The 9,291-nt window shown below is 32.0% G+C and overlaps 1 protein-coding gene across 1 annotated transcript; it reads left to right on the top strand.

Annotated features, from left to right (window-relative positions):
* LOC18586843 (protein SMAX1-LIKE 3) lies at positions 2,697-6,170 on the top strand. The gene is made up of 3 exons (XM_007010411.2): positions 2,697-4,252; positions 4,439-4,640; positions 4,738-6,170. Exons 1-3 carry the CDS (start codon positions 3,051-3,053, stop codon positions 5,872-5,874), a joined length of 2,541 nt encoding a protein of 846 aa, XP_007010473.2. The 5' UTR covers positions 2,697-3,050; the 3' UTR covers positions 5,875-6,170.

The following is a 9,291-nucleotide window of genomic DNA, read 5'->3' as shown; positions in this document are numbered from 1 at the left end:
TGAAAAGGATTTTAGAAATCCAATTCAACCTTCTCTCTTATATTATTCACTCCAATTGAGTTAATAGCATATATAATTCCTTAGACTTTATTTCATCTAGTCCGACTATTACAATCATATGAAGATAAAGAATACCTTTTATTAAATTTAAAGGCTTAAATTAAATAATGTATCTCACTATATCCAATTCATTGGTTTATAAGGCATACATTTTCTCTATCATAATGAACTAAGGCTAACTTAGGATTTAACCAGAAAGGATAGATTCAATTAGATAACCAATCACATCAAGACAAAAAAACATTGGTGGCGAATCTTCAAGATTTTGGACCCTCATGTTGTGACGCCTATATTTGAACGAGCTCAAGTTTAGCTTTGTACTCTTTAATTTGGTTTAAAATAGTCAAAAAGTAAAATATTTTCTAAAATATTCCTTTATTATATATATAGATATATATTATTGTTAAATTTTGATTATTTTTTAACCAAATCTAAATGTAAAATTCTAAATAACAATCGTAAATCTGATCTATCACTTTATATATAAGATAATATATAAATTATATGATTTATTAATAACATATTTTTTTATTATTTTTTTCTCTCAATTGCCATTGTAGTATGACACTATCTCCTTACGTGTACACGAACACTCGTCAAAACTCGTGACAAATTGTGAAAAAAATTTAATTAATAAATAAAACATATTTCCATATTTGAAAAAAAAAAAGTTTGCACCCTCAATTGAATGTGGCAAATTGACGATTCTAGTTGCAAATGGAGGCCATTTCGGCTTCAATACACGTATGGATAATTTTTGTTTTGATATAATAAGGTTTTAAATTGATTTTTTTTAAATTAACACAACTTGAATCGACATTAGATCATTTTTACAATAACATATATAATATTTATAATTTTTTTAATTCAATGAAACATCAAAATAAGAAAATACAATACATTTTGCCTTCTTAGCTAATTTAAGTTCAAGTCAAGATTGATCTTAATTTTGATTAACTTTGAATTTAGGTTAGTTTTTAAACTCGAATAAGCTTTGTTCTAACATCAAAAATACATTAAAAGCGACACTTGCATGCCCAAAGAAAAAAAAAACCAGTTTTTTTTTTTGAATTTTTAAGTAAGGAAATTCCTTTGACATTTTTAATTTAATTAATAAATTATAACATTCAAATGAGTTACGTATGTTTATGCACTTACTATTTAAACTGTTTTCTTTTACTTTTTTGGTTTTTTGCTTAATTTCATTATTTAATTAGAGATAAGTCCTTTTTTCTCCTCATATATACTATTATCACGTCAAAATTAAAGTAAAAAATTTTTAAAATTTTACATAAGATTGATATAATGTTATTATACTACACATGAGAATTAAAATTTAGATATTTGACATTGCCATCGAAGTTTATTTAAAGAATTGAATAGTCCAGAATGACAAAGCCTATTATATATGAAAGATGAAACCAAAAATAAATTACATGGACAAATAATATCAAAGGGGGGAGTATCTTATGTCAAGCAGTAAGACAGAATTGAGATTTGGATAAAAATTTCAATATTAGTATTTTATTTTTTTCTCTTATAACAAAAAAAGTTGAGTAAAAAAGTTAGAGAGGAAAGGAAAAGAGAAGGCATAATATCTAAAAAAACCTCTCAATTATTATAAAAAATTTAAATAAATCTTGATATTTTTATTGTATTCAATCAAATCTTTATATTTTATTTTAAATCAAATAAGTTTTTATATTTTTATTTTGAGTCAAAAAAGTTCTTGTAATATCTTGTTATTGTATGTCACATGATATTAACGTGACATGATATATTGATGTGATATGATGACACATAATCATATCATATTTTTTAGTTTTCACATAAGTATCATGTTAATATTATGTAAGTATAAAATAATAAATACGTATTTTGATTAATGATAATTAATCAACTATTAATTAAAAGGACTTATTTGATCCAAAATAAATACATTGTCACGGTTTGTTATAAAAATTTATTCAATTCAAAATAAAAGTATATAAATTGAAATAAACACAATATAAAAATAAAAATTTATTTAAATAATACTTATGAGTTTTTAATAAAGAAAAAAACTATGTAATAGTTTAATGATTGATAGCTGTAGAGCAGCCAACTGATTGGGAAAGAAATAAAAGACATGAAAGCAATTTTTATGGGGAGAGAATGTGTTTACACAAATTTCATGCAAAAAAAGTCTTCAATCATCAATGGCATTATTCCTCTCCATGGAGAAAAACATTCCACATTCCACATTCCACAGTTCCCAATTCCCTTCAAGCAGACAGACAGTCCGCTCTTCTTTTTCTCAGCCGCCTCGTTATTGGCAGATTACCATTCCCCTTTTCCTTTTACTCTCTTTTTCCACCTTCTCTCTCCTTTTATCATCTAGTTTTGAGCTTATTCTTTTTAGATCTTTGAGACTGTAAATTGCCCATCACTTCTATTCTATTTTTATTTTATTTTACTTTATTTTTATAAAGACAAAGAAACAAAAGTGCTTATTCCATCATTTCTTCTTAAAGCATAGACATAGTGTTTTGAAATATAAAAAACTAGTCCATTAAAGCTTTAAACTTTTAATTTATCCACATAGCTTTGTATCACAAGAGAGAGGGGGAGAGAGAAAAGGCAAAGTGATATCACATGCAAACCACTTTCACATACAAAGACCAATATTTTCCCTCACTAACAAGAAAAGCATAAACCCCACTTCTCACAATATCTCAGCAAAGACCAAACATCCTCTTTGGCTCCCCATCCATAATATAAGCCTTATTTTGGTAACTGCCGCCTCATTTTGGTAGCCGATACTTTACCATAACAATAACAATTCTCTGCTCTGCAGCAGCAGCAGCATCGTTTTTCTTTCCACCCAGATGAAACCCACCGAGCTTGGAGCTCTGACATTCTGATTTCTCATTTTCTTTCTTCCCAGCAACAATCTTTGAATCCTGTTTCACCTGTAAGAGAGTGTATCAATAGCCTAAACACAAAGAAAGATGAGAGCAGGAGTTTGCACTGTGCAGCAAGCTTTAACTGCCGAGGCTGCAAACCTAGTCAAGCAAGCAGTTGGTCTTGCTAGACGTCGAGGTCATGCCCAAGTCACACCTCTGCATGTAGCGAGTGCTATGCTTGCATCCTCTACCGGTCTTCTCCGAAGAGCTTGTCTTCAGTCCCACTCTCATCCTCTTCAATTTAGAGCTCTAGAGCTTTGCTTCAATGTTGCACTTAATCGCCTCCCTGCATCCTCTTCTAGCCCTCTCTTAGGCCCTCACTCCCATCATCCTTCCCTCTCCAACGCCTTGGTTGCCGCCTTCAAGCGTGCTCAGGCTCACCAACGCCGAGGCTCCATTGAGAACCAACAGCAACCTATCTTAGCTCTCAAAATAGAGTTAGAACATCTCGTAATCTCCATTTTAGATGATCCCAGTGTTAGTAGGGTCATGAGAGAAGCTGGTTTCTCTAGCACCCAAGTTAAAAGCAAAGTGGAACAAACTGTGTCCTTGGAGATTTGTTCTCAAAGTCCCTCTGTCTCCGCAAGTTGCCAGACTAAGGAAAGCGCCAAGCCCCAAGTTCTTGGTGCTAACGTGTCTCATTGTATGTCCTATAGTCAGGTTGGGTTTGGGTTGTCATTAAGCAAACCACTAGATCAAGTTAGGAATGAAGACGTAACAAATGTTTTGAACACCGTAGTGAACAAGAGGAGAAACACAGTGATCATAGGAGAGTGTATAGGCAGTGCTGAGAGTGTAGTTAGAGGGGTAATGGACAAGTTTGAGAAAGGGCAAGTCTCGGGGGATTTAAGATACATGCAGTTTATCAGTCTTCCACTTTTTTCATTGAGAAATCTTCCTAAAGATGAAGTGGAGCAGAAGCTTGTAGAGCTTAAGTGCCTTGTGAAGAGTTATATGGGTAGAGGGGTTGTCTTATACTTGGGTGATCTCAAATGGATTTCAGAGTTTTGGTCAAACTGTGGTGAGCAAAGAAGTAACTTCTACTGCCCGGTGGAGCACATAGTCATGGAGCTTAAAAGATTTGTGTGTGGAATTAGGGAGACTGGAAAATTGTTTCTTATGGGAATTGCAACTTTTCAAACCTACATGAAGTGCAAAACAGGCCATCCTTCTCTTGAGACAATTTGGGAACTTTATCCTCTTACAATCTCAGTCGACAGCTTAGGCCTCAGTCTTAACCTTGACAGGTAAATCCAATGGCTAGGAAACTAGATATTTGTTTTGAAATCAATAATAATTGAAATGGTATTTGATACTCTCCAGCTTTTTTTCTTTTTCCAGGAAAAAGGCTTCCTTGTTTTACCTTTCTTTTTCTCCTCTTTACATGTGTGGTACTGATGTTAATCATGCTTTTTCGTTTTTCTTGATTCCAGTGACTCTCAGCCTCAGCATAGGAACAAAGCAACTATAGATGGTATTAGTTGGCCACTGCATGAAGCTGGAGTAAATAAGAACCAGACTTCCTTCACGGATAGATTGCTCAATTTTGATAAGGCGGCTCAAAGCACTTCAAGTTTGCCTTCATGGCTCCAAAACTACAAGGAAGAAAGCAAAACAAACGCTTCCCATGACAAGGTATCCTCCACAGCACTACACTTGTAGAATTAATCATACTATACATCCGCATTGCAACAAGTTGAGATTTACATTTCTTTTGTTTTCTCTGTATCAGGATTCAGTCAATGTCAGGGATCTGTACAGGAAATGGAACTCATTTGGAAGTTCAGCCAGCAAGGACCACTACAACACTGAGGATGCTCTTAACATTTCCCCATTATCTTCTTCTTCCCCAATTTCAGCCTCCTCACAAGAGCGAAACGCAAACTTGCATAAGACTAATCTTAGCTGGCCAGTCATTTTTGAACCTAAAAAGTCACCGAAAGAACACCAGTTTTGGCTATCCGAAAGTACAGACGAAGGGTATGGTCTCCCCTTGAGAAATGATCCTAAGCCAGACCTCCTCTCAAATCCCAACTCTAGCCCAAATTCAGCTTCTTCAAGTGAGGCAATTGAGGAGGATATAGATGGCCTCAACGAGTTCAAGATTCTTAATGCTGAAAACCTGACCATTTTATGCAATGCATTGGAGAAAAAGGTTCCATGGCAGAAGGAGATGATTCCTGAGATTGTTAGCACCATCCTTGAATGCAGGTCAGGCATGAGAAAAGCTAAAAGCTGGTTAAAGCACAGAGAGTTCAAGGAAGAAACTTTGCTATTCTTCTTAGGTGTTGACTATGAAGCAAAGAAGAAGATTGCAAGGGAGTTAGCCAGACTCATTTTCGGTTCTCAAAGCAACTTTGCCTCAATAAGTCTGAGCAATTTCTCATCAACAAGGGCAGATTCGAATGAACAATCCAGCAACAAAAGGAAGAGAGATGAGACAGGTAGCAGTTATCTTCAGAGATTTGGTGAGGCATTGAATGAGAATCCTCACCGCGTGTTCTTTATGGAAGACTTGGAACAGGTTGATTATTGTTCTCAGAAAGGCATTAAGCAAGCAATTGAAAGCGGAAGGACAACACTTTCAGATGGTGAGACTGTTCCTCTAAAGGATGCGATTATCATTTTCAGCTGTGAAAGCTTTAGTTCAGTGTCAAGAGCTTGTTCTCCCAGGGGAAAGCCAAATATGGGTGAGACAGAAGAGAAGGGAAATAGAAAGGAAGATATGGAGATGCAAAACTCCTGTGTCTCTCTAGATTTAAACATCGCCATTGAAAATAATAGTGCAGATGAAAGTTCGGGTATTGGTGGCATTGGAATTCTGGAATATGTGGATAAACAAATCATTTTCAGAGTTCAGGAACTGTGACATGAGAAGAACACTGATTGACAGATTCCATAGATGAGGCAAAATTCTTTTTCCTTTCTTTTTTTTTTTAAGCCTTTTTCCCTTTTTTTGTTCCTTTTTTCTCTTTTTTTTTTTTTGTGTGATAGAATTATGGGGAGGGCAAAAGAAAAAATCAAACTAACATGGGTTTACAGTGAAAGGGGCTACAATATATCAAGGAGGTGGAATGGTAGAGAGTTAGCAACGTAAAGCTACTTTGTATAATTATGTATCTTTGATCCTGTTGTTAATATATATAATTATGTATCTTTGCTGCACTTTTAATTGTTATTTTGCAGAAGGTTTTATTTATTTCATATGAATATCAAAGCTATATCCCAATATACTTGAAATCGCAGCATATTATAATTTATATTGGTTCAATGATGTTAGACAAGTTGACGAATGCGTATGCTCACTTCTTTGCTATTTCTTCAACTTATTCCTTGATTGTTTTGGGGTTAGGGGCCATTTCATGCAGGTACAGTTCTTAATTTGTGTTAAACAAGACAGCTGTTTATAAATTACTACAATAACCCAAGTTTTAAAGCATGGGAACAAAACTATCCAACATTTTTGCATTTTAGGCGCACTGCCTGTCGTCATAAGTTTACATGTTCAATCCGAAAGATAGTTTTGTTAGGTGAAGAAAAACTTTCATTTATAAATTCAAGATCCATCTCATTTTTTACTGGTGTGCAATTACACAATACCCTCGTTGCATGATTCTTTTTACCCATAGAAGATAGGGACCCACTTCGATCTTACCTCGACCCTATCATCTCTTATAAGAGTTGCATGCCAATAAAGAATTAGATAGATTATCATATCACTTGCTACAAGTCCATATTTTTTACTTAAAAAACATACTTATTATGTAGAGAAAAGTTTTATTTATAAACTCAAAACTCATTGCATCTCTTACTAATGTGAAATCCGTGACACATTCTTCAACTAATATGTCAACTACATTATGTTTAAAGAACCGAATCAAGTTTAATGCTGGTTTAACGCATACCTCGTTTCCCCCTTTTTGCCAATAGTATCTAAAATATCAAATGAAGAATATGCTTTCACTATACGTTCAATATTAATGTTATTTTGCATGTGAACATTTGCTTTTCATGCTTATCACATCCTATTCTTGGGTTGGCATAGTGTTCGAGTTGTGAGATATTATATAACCTCTTAGGACTCATCAAAGGACGTTGCTGCAATTTCTTGAGTTGACATGATCTTAATACTATATTATTTATTTTTCTACAAGTGTGCATTAAGACAGTTTTTATCTTGAGCCAACAATTGATATAAAAGAACATACATATATTTACCATTTCGTTTTGGTGTATTATTTCAGAATTTTCTATCTTAATATTTCTTATATATATATATATACATATATATATTTGCATTTCTTAGATTCTTATTATATAAATACAAGTTATTATAATATTTTAAACATCAAATAAATGAGACTAATATAAAAATATATTAAAAATATAACAGAAGTTATCATTAAACAAGTACAATAAATAATTTATATATATATATATATGTATATATTTGGATCAAAATCATGCAAAAATAAAAAAGTATTGGTTGACAAAAAACTAAAATAAAATAAAATAAAAAGTAAGATGTATCGGTAGAAATAACATTTTCCGACAAATATAGCTGAAACAACTAATACGAATTGGTACATATCTCGGTACAAATGGAACAAGAGGTAAGTGTGGTGGTTAAGATTTGTATAGAAATTCTCAATCGTTCCTTATTAAAAACTTAAATTTAAATTTTGATGATTCAATGATGCTATTTATTCTCAAAAAATTATTTAATTAAGTGATATTTGAATCTGTGTCGACATTTATATGTGTATATATATATATATATATTTAAAATGGAGATTTGATAATATGAAATTGGTGGGAAAAACAATTAGAAAGTAAAAGAGACGTGATTCGTACCGTGAGAGGTATGCAAAGTGGAGAGGATACTTTTAAGATGGAAAAACAAGATATTCGTGCATAGAAAAATTAGAAGAAAGAACACTGCTTTTCATGAATGGATAGTTGATTTCACTTTTCTTTTCTTTCTTTTGCTTTTTAAATTCAGTTGTATTGCAACCTAACATTCCCGACTTTGAAAAGTACCGGCGGGATCAATAACTCCAAAACAAGATCATTTTATTTACTTTATTTTATATAAAATTTGAAACAAGAAGCATCGAATCTTTAGACCATAAAGATGTTGTTACTTTAGAATCACAAAAAGGAACTTCACCTTTACAACTTTAATATAGGACCCTAAGTCTAGTTATTTGGGAACGCCTTTCTTAAGGAATTAATTTCCCAACTCTTCGCTTCTCTCATCCTATCATCATTGCATTAATTAAGCAGAATAATCTAATCCTTCATTTAATTCCTTTTTCAACATTATGGAAGCTCTATCCCTCTTAAGTTCATTGTTATAAGCTAAAAAGGTGATTAATTGGAGATTCAATCATTAATGTATGTATTTTCTGTTCAAAAAATAGGGTTTGAATTTTTAATTATTTTAAATAAAAAAAAATGGATAATAAACAAATCTCTCCCCATTTGGGCTGCCTTTGCAACCTTTGTGATGCTTTAAGTGTCATACTCTCCATAGATCTTAGACACTAATACACCGCAGTGATAAAATAACTTGATACTCCTAACTTGGAAGAATTGAGATAAAATAGTGAAACTTTTCATTGTGTAACAAAACAATACATATACAAAATTAGAAAAAAAGAATGAAAAAGAAACAACATGAGAGCAAGTGGATATATTTTACTTATTTTGTTTTAGAGCAAACATAAAATTGAAACCAATTGACCTTACATTTTTGTGATACCTCATTCTTTAGTATTTTAAATTTCAAATTTGAGCTCCAAGAATGAGAGTGGGATATATTTCTCTTGGGAAGAAATTTGGGAGTAATTTTGACAATTTAACTTTAGTCAAGCAATAAGACGGTTCTCATCTAGAGATGTCAATGGTTAGGGTACATATTATTTTTAGGTACCTTAACCCGAATCTTGTTATTTACTAGAATACCCGAACCTTATAAATACTCGATTAAAATTTTTAATTGCCATCCGAACCTATTTTTGAATATCATAGACACTACCCATTGAATACCCATACTTGTTAAATACTGGTTAAATTAAATTTAAAATTAACCAATATGTATATTATTAATGAAAATTAAATTAATAAATAAAGTTAGTTTATAAAAAATAAATTAAAAATTGAAATTATTTTAAGACAATTAATGAATTTAGTAAGTATTACATTAATTATAAAAAATTTATAAAAAATAATATATATATACATACACACACAAAACACTAAAATTTAAGGTTAAAGTAATGGG

Source organism: Theobroma cacao, chromosome 10 (assembly GCF_000208745.1).
Source record: "Theobroma cacao cultivar B97-61/B2 chromosome 10, Criollo_cocoa_genome_V2, whole genome shotgun sequence".
Lineage (NCBI taxonomy): Eukaryota > Viridiplantae > Streptophyta > Magnoliopsida > Malvales > Malvaceae > Theobroma > Theobroma cacao.
Note: the sequence above shows the minus strand (reverse complement) of the source record. Positions and strands in the feature narration are given on the sequence as shown.

Excerpts from the sequence above, each read along its gene's own strand:
- LOC18586843 (XM_007010411.2), top strand. The coding sequence starts at position 3,051 with ATGAGAGCAGGAGTTTGCACTGTGCAGCAAGCTTTAACTGCCGAGGCT. Across the intron at positions 4,253-4,438 it reads CTCAGTCTTAACCTTGACAG|TGACTCTCAGCCTCAGCATA; the intron begins GTAAATCCAATG and ends TCTTGATTCCAG. Across the intron at positions 4,641-4,737 it reads CAAACGCTTCCCATGACAAG|GATTCAGTCAATGTCAGGGA; the intron begins GTATCCTCCACA and ends TCTCTGTATCAG.